We start from the raw sequence: 21,421 nt of genomic DNA, 5'->3' as shown, positions 1-21,421 counted from the left end.
GGCAACCTGCTTGTGACAAATAAAGCTGATTCTGATTATGATTATGATTATGTTCCCAGTGTTGTAAGTTTGTTTTTCTTACAGGTGCAGCAGTTGGCAATACATTGTGCATTTCTATTTGTATTTTATCCTTTTATTACATCTTCCCCACCCATTGCCATTCCAAGGAAGGCACTGATGTACATCCATACCATCAGAGACGCAGGCTTTTAAACAGAGACCTGAAAACAAGTTCTCAGTTCTTTAGTCCAGAGCACATGGCGTTCACGTTTTCCAAACAAGGCTTAAACAGCTTAATCCATTTTAAATGTATGGAAGAGGATTAGGGCCACTGGGGGAAAAAAAGTGGGCACGTCTTTTTTTTTTCTTCTTTTTCAGAATTCTGAGATTAAAGTCACAATTCTGACGTTTTTCTCAGAATTCTGACTTTTTCATCAAAATTATTTTTGTCAGAATTGTGACTTAAATCTCAGAATTGTGACTTTAATCACAGAATTGTGACTTTAATCTCAGAGTTCTGAGAAAAAAGTCAGAATTCTGAGATTAAAGTCACAATTCTGACTTTTTTCTCAGAATTCTGACTTTTTCATTAGAATAATTTTTCCTCAGAATTCTGAGAAAAAGTCACAATTCTGTGATTAAAGTCACAATTCTGAGATTTAAGTCACAATTCTGACTTTTTTCTCAGAATTCTGACTTTTTCATTAGAATAATTTTTTCTCAGAATTCTGAGAAAAAGTCACAATTCTGTGATTAAAGTCAAAATTCTGAGATTTAAGTCACAATTCTGACTTTAATCTCAGAATTCTAACCTAATTATTTATAAAATGTGCCTCCAGCTGTTTCTTTTTTGTGTCATTTTCTATTGCAGCTTTTTGTTGCCCCTCTCCCAAGTTGTCAGATGTATTGCTGTCATCACATTCAAAATGAACTATGATTTTTAACAAAATCATAAATTGTCTCAGTTTGGACATTTTGATATCTAAATGTTACAGTGTTCCAACTTTTTTGGGATTGGGGTTGTGGAATTCAAATGAGAATTTTGCTCAGTAAGATCTTTCATTTGAGAGAGAGAAACAAAAAGCAGTTGCTATGACTATATATACATTTGTGATCTTTACTATCTGATTTGCAGACCTTCAGCCACCTGACAATCATCTCCAACCACCTGAACATTCTGGGAGAACTCCCCCCCACTCTTAAGATCTTGCTGCTTCAGCACTCTGAAGATGGGTACTTTATGTTTTTTCATTTTCCATTTTATATCTTTGTTGTCTCTTTTGTGTAACTTTTGTCCCCTATCTCAATAGAATCAAAGCAACTGAGCGAATAATCACAGGTCACAAGTCACACTAGTTGTTGTGCTGTCTGGAGGAGCTGAATGAGCCCAATGATCCATGTTGAGAGTAGCATTTAATGTGACTAGAGAATTCTATGTTCTTTTCAATTAAGTATGTTCTAAGTAAAGGTGATGCACCACATATTTTATGGGTTTATAGTTAAAGAGTAGAAATTATTTTCCTTTTTGTGTTGTTTTTTTTAGGTCACAACTCTATGGTGGTTTCTATGAGGCAACTAAAGCTCAGAAGGGAAGGACACCACAAGTTACAGGTGTGATACATTTTTTTAAACTAATACTGTTGAGATAGATCTTTAGGTGGGCACTGTGTCTAAGCCAAAAAACTAAGCCAAAATGCAGAAGCAGTGCATAAAAAACTAATTTAAATACATTCACTGCTTCCATATGAATTTAGACGGTAAGTAACAGCTAGGTACTGCTAATCAAATGCTGTTGATTCTAGAGTCAAATATGAGGCAATCTATTCGAGAACCAGAGCTTGACCCACATTGGGTCAAGCAACAGGACAGCAGTACAGCAGCAAATCTACAACAGGATGGCTGAAAAAGAAAAGAACCAGTGTGTTGTAATGGTCCTGTCAAATTCAGATTTTGACATGGCTAAAATGATGTAGCGGGACCTTAAGACAGTCGTGCATAAAGGAATCCCCACAAACCTCAATGAACTGAAGGAATGTTACAAAGAAGAGCATCAGACTTTCTCCACAATAATGTGAGAGCATGATAATTATACAGAAAGCAATTACATGGTTCTAGAAGCTAGAATGGTGTATTTAGTTTTTCACACATTGCTTCTGCATTGTTCTTTACTTTTTTGTGACATTTCATATGTTGTTGTTGGCCTAAGGTTACATTAAGCAAATTTTATGAGCTGCTATGGGAAACAGATGATATTTTATTATACCCTGATATATAAAAACTTAGAATTGAAAGAATGTGCACTTTCTTTTTCTCTGTGTCTTTACACTGCATCTGATTTGTTTCATAACCCTGAGGAATATGGTCTTTATCTCACACATGTATCATTGTTGTCTGCATTTATACATAACAAGGCAAATTTAATATTCCCACGTAACATTTATCTAAAAGGCAAATGAAAAGTTCAGATTTAATGAGAGCAAAAAGAGGGGATAAAATCAAGAAGAGTGCGTGTGTGTGGTGGTGGTGGTGGTGGGGGGGGCTGGCATGAAACACCAGCTTTCATAAGTCATAATAAGTTCATAAGTCATGATATTAGCATATAGCTTTACTTACTTTACTCATGACCTTTTCTGGGATTTGATTGACATAAGAAGTGGTAAGAGTGGTGCAAAGGGCTGGATGCACTGCCTGAGAATGTGAGAAAATTAATTAAACAACAAGCAGTGAGGAAAAGAAAAGGATAGATGAAAAGACCAAGAAGATGAGGGTGTGGGAGATGCTCACGGGGACCAATTACAAAGCCAGTAAGTACTCAGCGTCTGTGAGTATGCATGTCTGATTGTGTGTCATTCTGTGGTTCTAGGTTGCTTGACGTGCTCTGGGATGGCCAAGGTTTCAGTCTGCCCGCAGGCTCTACTGGCACTGAGGGAACAGACTCGGGCTTTTTGCCAGGAGACAAGACATGCCCTCCTCAATAAAGACTCTTTGCGCAGCGTTGAGGACAGGCTGGAGGCCTCTGAGGAGTATCAGGTTTTTCTCCATGTCTGTCCTGTTAAGGCCACGACTTGCTTTTCACTCTATTACTCGACGAATGCACTCACTACGCTGCACTTAATTTTACGTCATGTCTATTTCTTGCTTACTGGGAAAACTTTTATTCCCAAGCAACATCTAACTGAAAGAAATGTACGTGTGAAACTGATCAGTGGTCTAAAACCCCTCATCCTGCTTCCTCTCTTGTTTCTCTATACAGAAACTATCAGGAGAGTCAGCATGTCGTTTCAGAGAACTTGTAAAAGACATGGAAGAATATTTAAATCCACTCCTCAAACAGTTTGACTTCTCTTGCTTTAGGTGAATATGTCAGACACTTTAATTCCTAACAACTACATATTCCCTACATGTTTTTTTAACCCAGGGAAGGAGACTTTAACACTTTTTTAATGCTCAGAAATCTGAACTCAATTATTAAAGGAGCTATTGAATGGAGTGTTTGAATGATGTACAATTCAAGTGCATGTGAATCTTTTGTATTGTTTATGCTATGGTTTATGTACACAGGGTTTTAGTTATGAAACAAATGTCTGACCAATTCTGATAATATGAATGGTTTATACTTTAAATGCCTCTACATAAGTGTAGTTTTGCTGATCCTCACCTGGTCTTATCTTCAGGCCAGATGCTGCATCTCTGCCAACCCCTGAAATGGCCAAAACCAAAGATAAAGAAGAGAAAGAGAGCTCAGGTAAAGGAGCAGTAAGCTGTTGAACATACGCTTGCCTGTGTCTCTGACAGCCTAAGGTTATTATGGTTATTTTTGCTTCGAATAAGGATTTTAAAAAGCATTAAATTGTCATAAATCCAGATTGAATGGGTTGTAATTACCTTTAGTCATGTCATAGGAAGAATATTCAGAGCATGACACCAATTTTACCTCCTCTGCACATTTAGAGTATGCAGAGTGACTGAAGCCTATGCCTTTTTTAAAAGCATAAAGATCCATATTGTTTAAGCCTATTAATGTGGCTAGGTTGCAGTACACTCATGGGAATCCTGATGATTAGGAAAGAAAGAGGAATGCAGCCTTGCTAGCCAGCCTGCAAACTGTGCTGTTTGTTGAAGGCATGATTCCTCTGTATCATATGAACCATTATTCCAAAATTTGGTGGGATTTTTCTACTGCACATTGTTGGAATTATCAAGCCATCTACAGTTTTCTTTTTAAATACTTTTAGTTCTGCACATATGGTTAAAAACTGTACAGGTCGATGCCTTATAATGTCTGTACAGTTGGGAGTATATTGCTCTATGACATTTACACTGTCACAAAATATGTGATGCATGTGAAACTTGTACTTTTATGTGTATGATATATACAGTTAAAATGCCAACTGAACCAGGGGAGTATGTGGTGGTACTGGCAGACAAGAGGTTGCTGGAGCTGCCTCTGGAATCCATGTCTATCCTGAAAGAAGATAGCCTGAGTTCTGTGACTCGGGACTTTTCCCTTCAGCTTTTTTACAGTCGCCTAAAGAGAGAAGAAAAAGGTAATACATTCACACATGTATATACTCTAAAATATTTGTAAGCACAAACTAATTCTCTTACCCTTTCCAAGGGACCTGCAACTTTAAGACCAGTAGCCATGTGAAAATTGATTGTATTTATATGTAGCCCATTAAAGAATTTATATCTGACATTTATGGACTACAGCTAAATATTTGCAATACTCCAGCCATTCAATGTGTGAGGCATTGCTAAACCATGGACCTTAATTTAAATTAATGGACTATTAAAAAGGTCCTAGTTTGACTTGGTTATAGTCGAGGACACCCTACAAACACCCCACACACACTCAAACACACTCACGCACACACACATTCATATATATTCAAACCAGCTTGCTAATATTCTTTCATTGAGTTATTAATTGAAAGATGAGTAATGAAGTCCTTCATATAGCTAACTTTTTTTTTGGCAAACTGTTGCGAATGACTGTTGTATCTGGAGCTCCATTTATCATTAATTTTGTTACTGCAGTCTTTGACATCATCTTTACAGTGCTATTTTTTTTAAATTGCTCCTGGACTGGATCTCATTTATTTTTTAATGTAAGACAGAGTGTTGTTTTTGCTCTGCTGTTTTACTTTATAGTTTTTATTTTGTTGATGTTACTGTCAGTAAAATTATGTAAAAACAGGAAGAATTCTTACCAGTTTTGAGAGATTAGTGTAGGGCCGAGCTGTACATTGAAGCGGAGGTCTATAAATGAAGGAAGCCCTTTCTAGGTTGCCCAAACCCACCCATACATAGGTGTACGATCGGACCTTTGCCTCACATCACATAATTCCTCGTTATCTGAGTGAAAAATAGCTTACATTTGCAGAGGTATCTTGACATCAGGATGTAGACTGCAAGCAGCCATCCATAGAAATTTGTTCAGGAGAGAAAGGTCATTTCACATCTTGCTGTCATGCAGAATTTCATGAAGACGTCTGTGAAGTGAACACCACAGCCTTTTTTTTTTTCTTTTTTTAAATAGATGTCCATTAACTGTGTCTCCTGCTTGTAATCAGCAGACACAGTCAATGGTCCACAATGGTCCGCAAAAAGGCACCACATCAAGTTTTTCGTAAACTGTTGCACACTTACTGTCTTGACTTGCTCAGCGTGTCAGAAGATGAACTGATTGCAGGGTTTAGAGGCAGAAAAAAGAAAGAACCTTAACCGAAACTGACACACTGTCGTTTTTTTCTCTTTCGCCCTTCAAAATTGTATCCACATTTATTAAGGATAGGTTTTTGTTTCAGATAAATCAACCAACATAGCTGCAAAACTATAAGGCAAATAAATGAAGCCTAGGACAGTATTCACATTTTGTTTTTATTTTTGATACAGTAAAAACAGAAACAAATGAGCATCATTTTAATCAACTTTATTACACATATCGTGCCCGGTCCAGTTGTTTCCTTTCTCTTTTTTGGGGGGTTGATGGTGTTTCAGTGCTTGGGGGATTAAGCACTTTACTATTTGGAAAGGAATAGGTGAATAGAAAGGAGGTAAAAAGAGCACTGAATGGGATCCTGCAGACATCTGTACCTTTTTAAAGGTTGAATCATTTGCATCGCTTGAGTCACTGTTCAAAGGTTACTATTAAACTACTATTTATGTATGTGTGTGTCCGTGTATCCATTGAGACTTGTATGCCACAGATGGGAAAATATTACAACAAGCTTTTCTTAATACATCTTTTGATGTCTGGATCAAACACACGGGTGACGATCAGACCACAGAAAAAAAATTAGTGTTTGCTTTTTCCCCCCAGACCATGATTACCATAATTTTGACATCTACAGTTTACCATTGTGTCAAGAAGATGTAGCGCCTGAAACCACTTTTGAAAGGGCTATTTGTTATTCTGTGCACTGCTTTGCATGAAGTACACACAGGACAAATTAGCACAAACTATAAAAAGATTGCCCTCAGGGGGGGGTAAACACATGCTTTTGCACGCATGTCTGTTCTTACTGCTTCTTCAGATTTTACTGTGTGTGTGTTACTGAGTGATCAGGTTGTGTGATTTTAACTGTACAGTTCGATTTTACATTTAATTTTCACTTAGGAAAAAAACCATGGTGCTAAGCAGTTTTGTATATTAGAATAATTTTTTATTGCCAGAAAGATTTATAATTAACTATGGGAGTCACAGCAAACTGCGGTGGGTGGTCTAGATTAAGGTAGAACATACTGATACCATGTAGTCAGTGATGCTGTGTGATCTTTAAAAACATCCTGATATGAAAGGTATGCAGTCAAAATATTAACATAACATTTGAAACAAAGTAAAGGCATTTTTATTCAATCATACTAAAGTAATTATAAGATGAGGTGCAGTTGTGTTAAGGCAATGGTCTCCTATGTGCAGGTACTTAGTGATGTTAGGAAGGAAGTACTTCCTTCTAACAGGACAAGACCTGGGGCAGAACCAGGGTCAGGGAGAGACAGCTACTACTACTATTGTGGGGTTGATAAAGTGCTACTACGTCTACTTTCAATCCTTGGGAGGATGAGAATAAAGAGATGGGAGAAAAGAGGAGAAGCAACAACAAACAACAAGGCCAAGAAACGATGAACCATAGAAAGAGAAAAGAAAATGTAATGACATGCAATAGTGGATTGTAAATACGACAAAAGTGAAAAGAGTGAGTGCTTAAAAATTCTCCAGTGCATAATGACCAACAAGCCAGAGCCCACAACAGTATAACTAAGGTTCAGGATCATGTTATTCATTCCTAACTACAGTGGTCCCTCACTATATCACGGTTCACTTTTCACAGCCTCGCTGTTGTTTTTTTTGTTTGTTTGTTTTTTTTTGGGGGGGGGGGGGGGGGGGTGCAGTTTTGCATGTTTTTTGTTTGTTTGTTTTTACAGCGCATTGTGGTTTGCATCCTGATCAGCTGTAGATTTTCAATCAATCTCGTGTCGTGTCTCCTGTACAGTACAGAATGCGTTCAGCTTGTCAAATTTACATAGATCTAACAGTGTCAATGCCAAAGGATTAGAAGGTGAAACCAAACAGTCAGATTAGTCAAACTTTACTCTACTCATTCTTCTTGCTTCCTCTACGTCTGTACCATTGATTCTCTGGCAGCTGCTCTATTCCCATGTTCTGGACCTGAAAACAGGGTTTGATCTTCGGTTTCATTCTATAATACTGGACTTGTTTTTCTACGAAGGTTTGAACTTTGAGAGTGTTTAAACAAGAGAGAAACGTGTGAAAATGTCGATGCCTGCCTGAGAAAAGTGTATAAAGTGTGTAAGTCAGGGGTTTTACAGCCTTAAAACATCTATATTAATTGTAAATTAATATAGATAAACGAGGGACCACTGTACAAGGTTTATCAAAAAGAAAAGTTTGAAGCAAACTTTTAAACGGCAGATCCTGTCCATGTTCCACATGAGGGGGAACCAATACTGTCTACTTTTGGAAACTCAAGGGACCATAAATGACACAAGAGCTTATCGGAATGATTATTATGGGCTATTAAGAGGTCTTTAAGAGACGACAGAGCCTGATTATTCAGGACATTGTATGTAAAAAGAAGAATTCTACATTCAGGATTGGAGACAAGCTGATATGGGAGAAATATGTCTCTCTGTTAGTTAACAGAGAGACATATTTCTTAATATTTCTTAATACTCTTATTTTGGCTTTTCGGTTCAGCTGATGGCTCTTCATGGAGCCTTAGCCTGATAATAAAGGATTGTAAGGACTATAATGCATAAACTAGTTTTGGATATTTCTACATTTGGCAATAATGAATAGATTAAATAAATAAGTTTTAGTAAATGATGTTCGGGTTAAAGGGCGTAACCTGATGAGGATGCACGTTTATAATAACGGTTAAAGAAAATGAAAAGTAACTTTGTGTTTTTCTGAGATGTGCGTTATGCAAAGATCTGATTTTAATGACATGTTTGAGTACATGCTATAATAGGACGTTTGTTATCAAGGCAGTTGGGTTATTAAAATGTGTAATGAGTAGTTTTAACTACTCTCATTTTAAGAGATGTTTTATTTTTTATTCTCTTTGTTATTTTACTCAAAATTGTTTTTTCCTAAAAGATAAAATGGAAGATTGGGATATGCCAAATTAGTTGAATTGTTGCATTCAGTATCTTTGCAACATTTGAACAGATTTCACTTTGGAATAGTGTTGGACTGGTCAGCCAACAGATGGAGCCTTCTTCTACAGCCTGCTAATGGCCGGACACTAAAAGTGGAACAACAGAATAATAAAAATAAACTTAATGATTTCTACCTTATTTATAACGTATAAAGCATCAGTTTTGAGTAATGCACTGAAAATGATAACACATGCTAATAGCAAGTGTTTTCCTTTGCAAAGGTGTTGCAGCCAGGAGGAAACCTTTGGTTCTTCTGTCACCAATAAGTGCCAATGACTTTGCTGTCTCTGAGAAAGTTGTTTTTTAAAAAAAAAAAATTATTTACCAGTCCAAAAGCTGTGTAATCTGCCCTGCAGACAAGTGTATGTATTAATTTTGCTTCCTGTTTGTGGCAGTTGAAAGTGACAACAAAAAGGAGACCAAAGGTGGCAAGGGAACTAAAACGAGGGGAGATCAAAGCCAAGCCATCAAAGCGGTGAGTAAAGTAAATTAATCTGGGCCTGCCAGATACAGAAAGCAATATTCCTTTTACCTCCTGTCAGCACTGGCAATTATTTAAGTTGCTCCCTGCGTCTCTTTTAAGTGTGGTTTTCAATCAATTACATAATGTTTTCATAAAGATCCTAGTTCAAGCTTCTGGGTATTTATCCCCTGTTGTGCATCACTTCTGTTTTTTCATCAAACCCTCTTTTCTGCTTCTGTTTTCTCAGTCGTGATATACATTAGTTGGCACATATAAGTGTGTACAAAAGAATATTTGCATGTTTGCACATTTATGTGATATTTAATTTATTTATTTCCACTTTGTATACATTTTTAGCTGCTTTGAGCTGTAAAAACTAAAATTCGTTTACCCAGGTACCTGCCAGTCATGTGCTGCCTTCTAACACCTTCCCAGTGGACATGCGTAACTTCAAATGTATCTTTTGTTTTCAGAATTACTTTTGTTAAACAGAAATATGTAATTTCACATATAAGATTGGGTATTTAATTCAGTTCATTTAATTCAGGTCCGTTATACTTCTTAACTTTTAAAGATCTCGTTGACCCTTACAATGATGGCCACTTTGGTAAGTAATTTGTTAATATTAGCGGAAGAGATTGGATGGATGGATGGATATATTCAAAGACATGCAACTGGTCATTGTGGGTTAGATAAAGTGTTTAAGATGTCTAGAATAATATGCACTATATCACACAGAAGGGACCAGTTTGAGCATGAAGATGAAGGAGATTTTGGAAACCCAGCATGTAACTCATCTGTGGGAGGGCTTCATGGGCAGCAAACAGACACCCAGGTGAGTCTTAGAGTGCAGCAAATCAAAGTTATACATCATTTTTTCCCTCTTGGCTCTTTGAGCACAGCAACAACCAACTGTATCTGTTACATTCAACATACGACCAGTCACTTCTGCTTTGCTAACATGTCTTCATATTTGTTAAGCCTGTCAGAAATGGAGCAAATGTTGTGCAGATGCAGTGGTTTTATTTACCTGGGGGTGGAACACTTCATGGAAAACATACCACCTGACAAACTAGCATCCCTCAATTTGTCTGGTACGTTTACACTCTTATATCACATTTTCCCGTCTGTGATTGTATTATTTGTAAAGGAATGTAAAGACAATGCATTTACTGCTTCCATCTCATAATTTAATAACTCACAGTACATTCATCACTTTGTTATGGCTACTACTGCATGTGAGCATTAAAACATACGAAGACTGTACTGAGTGGAATGACACAGAACCAGCCAATGTCATTGTCACACTGACATGAACTTCATAAGGTTGTTCTTAGTACAGACAAAGCAAAGAAAAATGGTATTTTAATTATATACATGAAATGATAACCTAAAGAAATTGTGACATGGTTGGCATACTTGGAAGATGTTTGATAAGGTAATACTGTGTTAATAAGGCACCAATGACGGCTTTGGGAAACGAGAAGGAACAGAGGAGTGAAGTTGACAACACATGACAAGCTAATCTTCAAAATAAAGCAAGAATTAAGCTAAAAGAGGAACAAAGAATGACCCATTAAAAAACAATCTTTGGTTGGGTTTTCATGTCACACACAGACACACACAATCACAAGGTAAAGAAGTTCCAGCCACACTGTTGTGTGTGTCTGGAGCAATAATAAAAGCAAATAGAAATTTGTGAAGCAGTTCCTTCAGCTTTTCAGCAGAGGTCAGTCCAAAGCAAATACTATCCACACAAGAATTATACCTCAGATTCTCCCAATTTAAGTTAAGACATAAAATGTTAAAGTTTATGACAGTAAAATTAGAAAAGGGTTAAGCAAGTGTGGCTTGTTTGGAAGGGTTGCCAAGAGAAACTCTTTCAATTTCATTTAAACAAACCCCAAAACTTTGGGAGCAATGCTCTTTGGACAGTTAATTTTAAAGTGGAGAGGTTTGTCCATAATGCATAGCATGATGTTATGTGAAAAGTAGTGGGGATGATTTGGGCTTGTTATGTAGCCACTGTGCAGTCAACTGCCAGTCCAATCCCAATCTTTTGTGGTTGAGAACTGGGACATGGAATGTCACCTCTCCGGTGGGGAAGGAAACCTGAGCTCCTTCCCCACCAGAAAGTGTGTGAGGTTGGATGGATGGATGGATGGACGTAGTTGGGCTCACCTCACTGGTTCCACAGCTTGGACTCTGGAACCAGTCTACTGGAAAGGGCCTGAACTCTGTTCCAGTCTGGAGTTGCCATCACGGAAGGCGATAGTCTGGGATGGGTGTCCTTGTATTCACTCGGCCTGGACCTATATATTTGGGCTTTTACTGGTGGACGAGATCCACCAAGATTAAGTATCTTTGTGTCTTGTTCAAGAACGATGGGAGAGGAGAGACTGACAGTTAAATTGGGACGCATCCCCAGTCTGTTATAATAAAAAGAGAGCTGACCATAAAAGCGAAGCTGTCAGTTTACCAGTCAGTCTACATCCACACCCTCACCTATGGTCATGAGCTGTGGCTAGTGACCAAAAGAATGAGATCACAGATACAAGTGGCAGAAATTAGCTTTCTCAGAAGAAGGGAGGCCTCTCCCTTACAGATAGAGTGAAAAGTTCAGTCATTCTAAACAGGCTGAGTCTAGAGCCTATTTAGAATTGCTCCACATCAAAAGGAGCCACTTGAGGTTGGTTGGGGCATCAGAGTAGGATGCCTCCTGGGTGCCTCTTGGGTGGGCCATGTATGCCCATCTAAAACAGGAAGGCTAAACTGGAGATAGTATGTTTATAGCACTTGTCTACGAAGTTGGACTTTGGTAGATCAAAGCCTAACTTTTAAAACTTTAAAAAATAACAACCCACATAGGCACATGGAAGAGGAAGAGATTCGAGAGCATTAAGAGAATACCAACAACAAAGACACGGCAGAAAACAACAGTCATTTGTTCTCTTATATGTATCAGTTCATGAAATCACACAAAGTTTTGAGTTTCCTGAAAATGGAGCAGTGGGCTTAATCTCCTTAACTCTGTCAATGTTTCATTCCCTGAGTGAGTATAAATATAAATATCCTTGCACTGCAGTGAGAAATCAATGAGGTTTTACTAGCTAATACTTGGAATAACATTTCCTCAACTTCACTGAGTGCCTGTAATAAATAAAGTAATATCAAAAACATAATGAGGATTAATGATTTTGACATTAATACTGGGTCATGCTCACTGGGAAGGCTGCTGTTAATTGACTGTATGGAAATAATGTTTTGCAAAAATAAATTTAACAAGGGTCATTTACACTTTCCTCTTCAGGAGTTGAAACTGTTGAAGAAGGGTAGTCTAATCCCAGGAACTTTTGCCTGTCGTAATCTGTTTACTGTGAGGAGACATTCTGAGTTATTATAGAAGGTTTCTTCACTCCTCCCTTTCAGCAGTTTTTAAATAAATGATAACTGGCACTAAAAATGCTTTTCACACTTTCAAAAGATATTTTTTAAAAAACAACTGTGCTTCACCTTCACGTCCCCTTTCATCTCCTTCACCAGCAAGCAAAGGTAATCTGAGATGTGATTGGCAGAGTGCCACATATGTCCTGCCCCAGGCCGGACATATGTGGCACCCACTAGACTGACATTAGTGCTGCTAACTATAGTGTGAATGACACAGTGGTCTGAATTGCAGCTGTTACTTCACAACACACTCGATTGTTACTGCTTAACTAATTAGGTATTGTCAGATTTATGTTTTTCGGGGAAAGTGGTGTCATTGAGGACATGTAGCACCATCTGTTGCTTGTATGTTTTTATCCCTCAGTTGTAAAAGGCTGACGGGGTATTCTCATCACTCTATCGGCCGAGGTGTGTGTGGTCATTCTGTTACAGTTACCATTTAAAAAGGTGGTATTCAGAATACGGTTACTTTGTTAAAATAAATGGATTACACGGTGGTCTTTTCCTGTTTCGTATGTTAGGCTGTCCCCTCTCTATTTTTGGTAATTCCACGCTGGTGGAAACCCAAACAAAACACGCATTAAGAGGCTCTAATTTCTGGGTCTCAATCTCATGGCCCATGTCACCTCTACTTGCAGCCCGCATAATGACGTGACTAAATATTTTTATAAATTGTTGTTCAAAAAATTATTTAATATGAAGGCAATAGGCAAAGTGTTACAGGCATAGCCCTAAAGAATGTAGCCTCATGGGCAGTGTAGCCCAGCTGTAAGTAAGCTATTAAGACTCGACTGTACACTGTGTTCATGTTTTCCTCTGAAACAATAAGCTCCGTTGGAGCAGCCTTTCAACGCCTCTCTCTGTCTCTCGTTAGCAAAGTTGACCCAGACAACAAAGTAAAGCTAGTTTTCAGCTACGAGCCCGACACGGACCCGACATGTTAGCCAGAGGTCCCTGTACTACGGTTCGGAGCAGCAGACCTGTTTTATATACACGCAGGATAGTTTTCTATACAAGATCGCTGCAAACAGTGCTGCCTTACCTAATGTCCACCCTACTGTTACTCATTTTATATTAAGATTTAAAAATCTAGTTGGTATTGCTATGTCGAGTAACCTTCAGTAATAGTAATAAATCACACAGCAATAGTACATTCATGTAGTTGTAAAAAGCATGATAATATATTAAGTAATCCAAAGTATTCTTTTCCATATTTCATCTCATGTTTCTGTTTTTGTAAATCAGATTGAGAGCTGGTCAGATGTGGGGCCGAGGCTAAAATGTCATGTTTTAGTTAATTAACACATACTGTCTAAAGTGTGTTTAAAATCGCACTGTCCCTCTGTTATTCACAGCAGCTTTAATCAGTTATCTCTCAAATACATCATACACCCCTCAACTTTATTTCAAAAATGTAAACATTTTAAGCACAACCTTGGTCATTCATTGTGCTTAACAGCGTAATTAAAATAAAAGTAAAAAGATGCCATGCATTTAGCATATATCTTATCCTTTGTTTAGCAAGAGACTTTTCTTAAAATTTCCCAAAGTATTGAATGTTCTGTTGCCAACTAATGATGGTAATAATGTTTTTTTCCTTAGAGTGCCACATGGCTCTGCTCTTTGACCAGGTTCACAACAAGGCCAGTGTTCTCCGTCAGTCCAAACTTGGCAGGCAAAGGAGGTATCAAAGAAGTTAGAATGAATGGAATACTAACTAAATTTTCCATTTCTGTTTTGCCTTCCTAAAGCATTTTCCAAGTTTTTGTTTTCTTGGCAGTATTTTTGACTGTTTGCTTGGTAAAGGTTTGTAGACAACATTTACTCTCTTTGTGTCTTTACTTTGCTTCTCTCCAGTGCAGGAACGTTTGCCCTGCAGAATCCCGTGGAGACTGCTCTGCTGCTCAGTTTGAGTGGTGCTGGCTGTATTGTCCTGAATCAGTGGCACAGCAGCTTTCAACAGAACACACATAATGTGACCGCTATTTTAGACAGTAGGTTCTGGGCGTGTATTTAAAACGTTACATTACTGCAAGCTGAGATTGTAAATTAGTATGTGTAAATATTTACTTTGCACCTGTGGGTATTATTAGACGTTACATTAGCACTGTGTGTGTGTGTGTGTGTGTGTGTGTGTGTGTGTGTGTGTGTGTGTGTGTGTGTGTGTGTGTGTGTGTGTGTGCCACCACTTGCAGATATACTAAGGATTCGACACACCTCTGGCCAGGCCGTACATGCCCTCAGAAAAGGGAACAGTTCAGAGATACCACAAGGTATTCACAAGGTCAAAGGATCAAATGGTACTATAAATATATATATATATGTAGCTTCACTTTTGCATTCTATTTCTATTTATTATTAATGCATTCAATTTGCATGCTTATGTTTCTCTTTGAGTACAAAAAACCACTGTCTATAAATTCTGTTTGATCTATATTGAGCAGAATTGTTACATAACTTAATATAGAACTGGTAATACTGCACAAAAGGAGCAAAATTCAATAAAACTTACAGCTAACTGCTTTCTCTGTAGATCAAGAGCTCCTCGCTGTCTCACAGGACAGAAAGGAAGGTGATGATCAGCATGAAATGGCTCTCCCACCATCTGCCTTCAACTGCGTTCTTTATGGCCTTCCCAACTTTATTGTCATGTGATAATCTGGATATCCTTAACTGAAGCTTCTTTATTTAAGAAAAAGATTGTTGATTCGTTACTTACATAGACATTTTTGGTCTCAGTAGTGATTTTACTACTCATGGTAGTGCCCAACTGTATAAAATAAAAATGTTACTTCACAGCAAACAAAAAAATAAAAGCTTTTAGTGCTTGGGGAGTTGATACCTTCCAGTGATTTATCCTCTTTATGATTGATGTCTGTACCTGTGGGACCACGGAAATAAAGTAAATTTAGCAGTTTGAAAGAATGATCCGCTGTTTCTAGCAGAGGTACCCGAAGTGTGCAGGTGGGTGTTACAGGTTTTACTGTGCTACATTTAGCTTTAGTTTATTTTTTGCAGCAGTTGCAAACTACCAAAGTATCATTAATGTCTTTGCCTTGTCTTTGAAATGGCATACAGAACCTGCATATTAATGTGAGATTGGGTGGTGTAGTGGCTAACATTGTTACATCATAACAAGAAAAGGTCCTGGATCAAATGTACCGGCTGTTCACTCCAGGTGCTGTGGCTGCCTCTCACGGTCCAAAGGCGTGAATATTAGGTTAATTGGTAATTTTAAATTGTGAATGATTGTCTTTCGCTATGTGTTGGCCCTGCAGTAGACTGGTCCAGGGTATAGCCTGCCTTTCTCCCTGTGAAAGCTGGGATAAGCTCCAGCTCATTAAGTAGCTTAAGTAGCTTCACTACAGTTCTGTTATTGCTTTTTCTCAGAATCTCACCTATACAGTATAACCAGTCGATGCTGATTTAGTCTCTTTTACGCGGCATCTACCAGAGTTCTTTTGTTTTCCCATGTCAGGCTGTCAGTTTATTTGATTCTTACAGAAGCATACAGTGAAGCTTAAAATAACTGTAAATGCGTACACTCATTTTAGTTTGAAGAGTGTCTTTATCAGACATTCCAGTACTCTACATTTTAGTTTAATAAATGTCCTAAATTTAAGCCTTGAGAAAAAACATATTCTCACTGTAACAACAGTATACTCAGAGGTTTAAATGTGACTCTATTTTATTGTAACTGACTGAGATTCAGCTCAGCCAAAGCTAAAATTAGCAAAGAGAAAAGAAGTCTTAGCTTTCTCCTCACATGCAGATAAAAAACACCTAACCTGCACATGTACCAAGGTTACAAAATCATCTTATCAGCATTTCTAAAGCTTATTAATTAAGACACCTTATTTTGCTACTCCGTTGCCAAAGTTTTCGTACAAAAGAGAATTTCTACAAAGAAATAGTCGTTTATAACGCCATATGTGTCTGTTTTTTGTATGAATTCAACAGAGAAGAGAATTTAATCAGTCAAGTTAGCCTTGTGCTGATGATACACAAGTGGATTATTTTGCGGCAGAGCTAGTCTAGCTGGTTTTCTGTGCACTAAGTCCTTGCCCACCAAGTCTATTTTCACCTGTTTAGCAGGAGTGAGGCTGTTGGAGGTGTCCCCGGTGCCACAGCGGTCATGTCAGTGGGGGGATACGGGGTTTTCTCTGTGAATTTCACGTTCCCGTGAAAGATTATAGTAACGCTTTACTGCCTATCTCTGCTTGTCACTAGCAGTACTCATTTAACATTTTCAGATGATTAAATATCTAGGCCGGGACACAGCTTTTGGGTCTGACTTTAGTAGAAATATATCTGTTTTCTTGGTATTTCTGTGACTGAATTATTTCTTCTTACCTTGTACACATAACTGTCTCCCCCTCTCTGTTGTTTATTGATCATGAGCAATGATCAACTGTGCAAAAAACCACAGCTTTCTTTCATAGACACTGAATAAGAAAAGTGTGAAGGGCCCAAGTGTTATCTCACTGCCTTATCAGATGACAAATTTATGTAGATGTGGCCAGTCTCTGACACTTTGCCCTTAGCAGCATTCAGACTGATTTAGCTGATTTGTGTCAAGCCCAAATGTTGCTTCATAATGTCCTCAATCAGATATCAATTACAAGATTAGAGCATTTCTTCTGTGAAGACACAGCGGGATTGTAGTGCTGTGTGAGCTGTGATAAACACAATACTGTTAGAACAAAATGCTGATTTTTACACAACGTTTAAGAAGTTATTGTTTCAGATCATGTGTTGCCAAAGTCTAGACAGCGTGTTATTTTGCTGATGACATTCAGAGTAATTTGCCAGGATAAGACTTTTCTTCTTCCTCACATTTTGATAAATAACTACTGCTTACTGTCTGTCACTGCTGCCTTTTTCTTTCATTTTCACCCCTCACGGCAGAAAAACAGATGTCTCCCTCAGTGCACATGTGCATATACACACGGACACTAACATGTCAATCTCTAAGAGCTTTAAGAAGACAGCTTTACACTCATTTCTAACCCAGTTAAGCATTATGAATATACACACACACCAGCCAGAAAATGCTCTTCCTAAGTCTGTCGTTTGACCTTTATTTGCTGTATATATGTAACTAGGTCAGACAGAGGTCTTCACTGGGCAGTGGATTTGTAACACAATAGAGGGAGGCGAGATACAAGGATGGGAAGAAAGCACGCTGCTGTAAGTACTGCTGCATTACTAATTGTAATGGGAGCAGTGTGTCTGCTGCCCTGTGAGTCTCTGCTGGGGTGAAAACTGGCTGGATCAGGGTTGATGAAGTGGAAGAAGTTTGGTTTTCCTGAGTATGTAAGAGGAGGCGGCAGATTTACAGTTACTTGTGTTGTAATGTGTTCTGTTTGGCGTTTTGTTTTGTCCTACCATGTAATGTGTATTGGATGACCTTATATTGTAAATTTATGTCTTTCAAAAAAACGTCCTGTCAAAACTGGACTAGACTGCAGTCAGGTTGAAGGCCCATAATTAGATAAAGCTGGAATTGTAATGAAGCTTTTGTAATTTACAGACGTGTTTGTGTTTAACAAATTAGTCATTGTCAGTTGACGACTGTAGATTGAACAGCAAGAACACCAATTTAAACCTTGATCTGAAGTGAAGGGTTCTGAATATTTTATTAAATATGTCCTGCTTAAATAAGGCCCTTAAATGGCCTTCACCTCTCCATAGAGAAACCAAACTCAGTCAAACAGTAGTTGCATTTCTTGATTTGGCAAAAGCAATTACATCAAAGAAAAACATGTAATTATTTAGATAAACTGCTGCATTTACCTATTTATGGGTAGCATTCAAACCTATAAAGTAGCTCCCAAATAGAGTCAGAAAATCAGATCAATTCACTTATATGTGTTTATGCTGAATTTTGAATTACAGCTGTATTTAAAATGTGTAAATAGCCTTTCTGATATTAATGAATGCATTTTAGTCTTTAATTAATGTTTCAGGCAGCAGGGAAAGTATTAGATTTTACAGCACTTGGTTTTGGAGAAGCTATCACACAATATCAATATTTACCCAAGACATGATATTATGCTTAATGATTTTAAATATAATTTATTGAAAAATTAGTACATCCTGGAGCTGGGATTGTTATATAACTGTGTATAACCAGTATATCCATTAAACACTGTCCTCACTGCTGTTACATAAAAAAAAAACAAACTCATATCTGCCATCTATAATAATAACTGTCAATGTATTTCTAAATTAACATTTAGAACACAACATGCTTATGAAATAATTTTTATATTTTTATCAACTCGTAGCGCAACACTTAGCCCATCAACAATGTCAAATCTGTATCTGTTTATGATAGGCACTGTAATGCTTTTAGTTAAATGCCAACATTATAATGTTTACCATATGCATCTTGCTTTAGCATATTTATTATGTGCAACTTAGCATAAAATAGACCGAACAGCTTCGATGAGCAGGGATAGCACAAGCTTTGCAGGTTAATTAGAGAATAACATAAACCAGCAGGTGAGGGTTGATGAAGGCTGCTATAAATGCATAAGAATGATCCCCTAAGGACTATTATTGTGTGTTTCCAGCATTACATCAAACAAAAGGATGACTGCCATCCCTACAGCGATAGTAGTAGTAGTAGTAGTAGTAGTAGTAATGGTGCTGCTAAAAAACTGTATATATACTTGCCATTTAATTTCTTCAGAACTTTTCTAAAAATAAGTGAGAGCAAGAAGTGAACTGCTGCCTCCCAGGTTCTTGCTACACGATATGTGAGGAAGGTGCACAGATGTGGAGGAATGAGGTGCACATGTTTGTTTAACCGTGGGCTAATAGTTGAGAGATGTTCTGTGTCTGGCAGTTGGTACAAGGTCATGGACAGAGAGTAAAACCGCATCCACTTATCAACAAGTAAGCTTGAACTGCCGATGGTTGCAGTCCTTCCTGCATCATTTATCTGTTTCTTTTCATCTTTTTTGGCGCTTCAGTCAGACTGCATCTGTAGATTAGTTATTTTGAGTTACAGTACATCTCACAATTTTGAGCTGACTGAGACTCAGAAATACTGTAGCACTTTATCTTGCATTCAGAAATCCAACATTTTTCCCTGTCACATTTGTAATGCCGACCAGTTTGTCCCACTCTTGAATTGTCCCACGTGCAAAGATGAGTAACTGGGCTGGGTCATGGACATCACAGCTCAGTTATCTTGTGACATTTTTTCAGGGTATGTTAGCGCGCCAAATACTCTTTAAAATCCACATCAGAGAATCAGATGTTGGTCACTGCTCTGTATCAGTCAAGTTCTTCTCTTCCGTGCATTTATCTATGTGTTTAGTCTGGTAATAGCGATTCAAATTGAACACAGAAATCTGCTCTCCACAAATAAACACAGCTTTAACTGTGACTTCAGTAAATAAACACTTATGTAGAACTCCATATCCTGATCAAAACTCACATTTGCCATCAATTTGTCTTTTTTTCTTAGTGTGAGCTGACATCTTTCGAGGTTAGCAGACTCACATCTCTTGTAAACACCAATACCAACACATTTAAAGAGAAGATGCATTTGCTTGCAGATGCATAGATGTTTAAAAAAAAAAAAAAAGCAAAAGACGCAGTCACCTTCAAAATAAAGACAAAATTGTATTGCAATTCGACACAGAACTGCAAAAAAACAAACAAAAAAAACCAGTAAGACATTCTCTGGGAAGTTTTTCCAAAAGTGCTTGGTGGCTGAAATGAGGAAAATTGCATGATGTAAATTAATTCTAGTTTGAATCTGCATTTCATTTATGGCCTCTGGCATAGCCAAAGCATGGATGTGGACAGAGGCATACAGTGCTCAGGTCTAGAATAAAATGAGTGATAACCATAAAAGTCTAACACAGTCTTATGGACTAAAAGGTCAAAACTAACTTCAGAAAGCTGTCTCACTGGTAGTTTGGGGGTTTAATCCAAATAGTCCAACATTAGTGCTATAGCTACATAGTTATAGTTTTCCACATAACAAAACAGCTTCAGTGGCCCTGCCTCAGAAACCTGTGGAGTTGAGCACTAAGGTTTCTTGCCTGCTGACTCAAAGTAAGCCTTAGAGAATTTAATATTGTGGACAGTTCCTCTCTATGATCCTTGGAACACATAAGTAAAAGTTTTTGTTTGATCTTGACTTTGAAGTTTTCAGGCGCTCTTTATCTAAATTCCATCCAGAACAAAAGACTGCAGATTTGTTGCCATTTCAACAGGGAGGCAAAACGCACCCGGTAATCCAGCATCATTTTATTACCAATAATCCCCCACTACATTTGGTCTCCATATAAATAATCATATTATCCTGTCTAAAAACATGTGATTAGATGTTGTAATCATATCAAGGAAGCCAGGATTGAAGCTTGCTCACTGAGCACTCGTGTTCTCTGTGAGTTTCACCAGTTTAATGTTGAGATGCGGTGCACAGTAGGTCGAGTTGCAGATGTGGCTGAATAAGCTCTTCTTCTTTATGTGTGAGATTACTTTTCAAGGACATTGCTGTGCTACGGATTCAATAACAGCTTGGCATCTGAAGAGGGGGTGAGTAGAAGGTTACGTGACGAGCCTCATATCACGCCTCAGAAAGTGCAGATCCACGGGGACTTGATGAAATGTAAGTGAGATGGAAAGAGAAAGCCAAATTTAAGTAGAAAATGATAATAGTATAGATAATTTACCTGTTATGCATACTGTAGAGAATATGTGTTATAATTGTAATTGATTTTATTATCAGGTGTCAAGTAAGGCTGTAATTAAAAGCTCATGTTTCCAGTAACTAAAATAATAAAGTAGAATATGATG

At 37.8% G+C, this 21,421-nt stretch overlaps 1 protein-coding gene across 5 annotated transcripts in view; it reads left to right on the top strand.

Annotated features, from left to right (window-relative positions):
• cfap46 (cilia and flagella associated protein 46) overlaps positions 1-17,751 on the top strand; it is a 72,968-nt gene extending 55,217 nt beyond the window's left edge. For 3 of the 5 annotated variants that reach the window (XM_084948674.1, XM_084948672.1, XM_084948671.1), the window contains exons 45-59: positions 1,136-1,233; positions 1,544-1,611; positions 2,864-3,030; positions 3,254-3,354; positions 3,675-3,745; positions 4,380-4,547; positions 9,084-9,163; positions 9,547-9,607; positions 9,726-9,758; positions 9,890-9,986; positions 10,133-10,245; positions 14,201-14,282; positions 14,456-14,592; positions 14,794-14,898; positions 15,132-17,751. In XM_084948674.1, the coding sequence (XP_084804800.1) occupies positions 1,136-1,233; positions 1,544-1,611; positions 2,864-3,030; positions 3,254-3,354; positions 3,675-3,745; positions 4,380-4,547; positions 9,084-9,163; positions 9,547-9,607; positions 9,726-9,758; positions 9,890-9,986; positions 10,133-10,245; positions 14,201-14,282; positions 14,456-14,592; positions 14,794-14,898; positions 15,132-15,253 (1,503 nt within the window). In that variant the 3' untranslated portion in view covers positions 15,254-17,751. Of the gene's footprint in view, positions 1-1,135; positions 1,234-1,543; positions 1,612-2,863; positions 3,031-3,253; positions 3,355-3,674; positions 3,746-4,379; positions 4,548-9,083; positions 9,164-9,546; positions 9,608-9,725; positions 9,759-9,889; positions 9,987-10,132; positions 10,246-14,200; positions 14,283-14,455; positions 14,593-14,793; positions 14,899-15,131 lie in introns of those variants that run through there. The other 2 variants (XM_084948673.1, XR_014801972.1) reach the window with 2 other exon arrangements.
• Positions 17,752-21,421: the final 3,670 nt, after the last annotated feature.

The sequence above is a fragment of the Perissodus microlepis genome, chromosome 13 (genome assembly GCF_051167445.1).
Source record: "Perissodus microlepis isolate ML-2025 ecotype Zambia chromosome 13, ASM5116744v1, whole genome shotgun sequence".
Taxonomy (NCBI): Eukaryota; Metazoa; Chordata; class Actinopteri; order Cichliformes; family Cichlidae; genus Perissodus; species Perissodus microlepis.
This window is presented reverse-complemented; position numbering and strand designations above follow the sequence as displayed.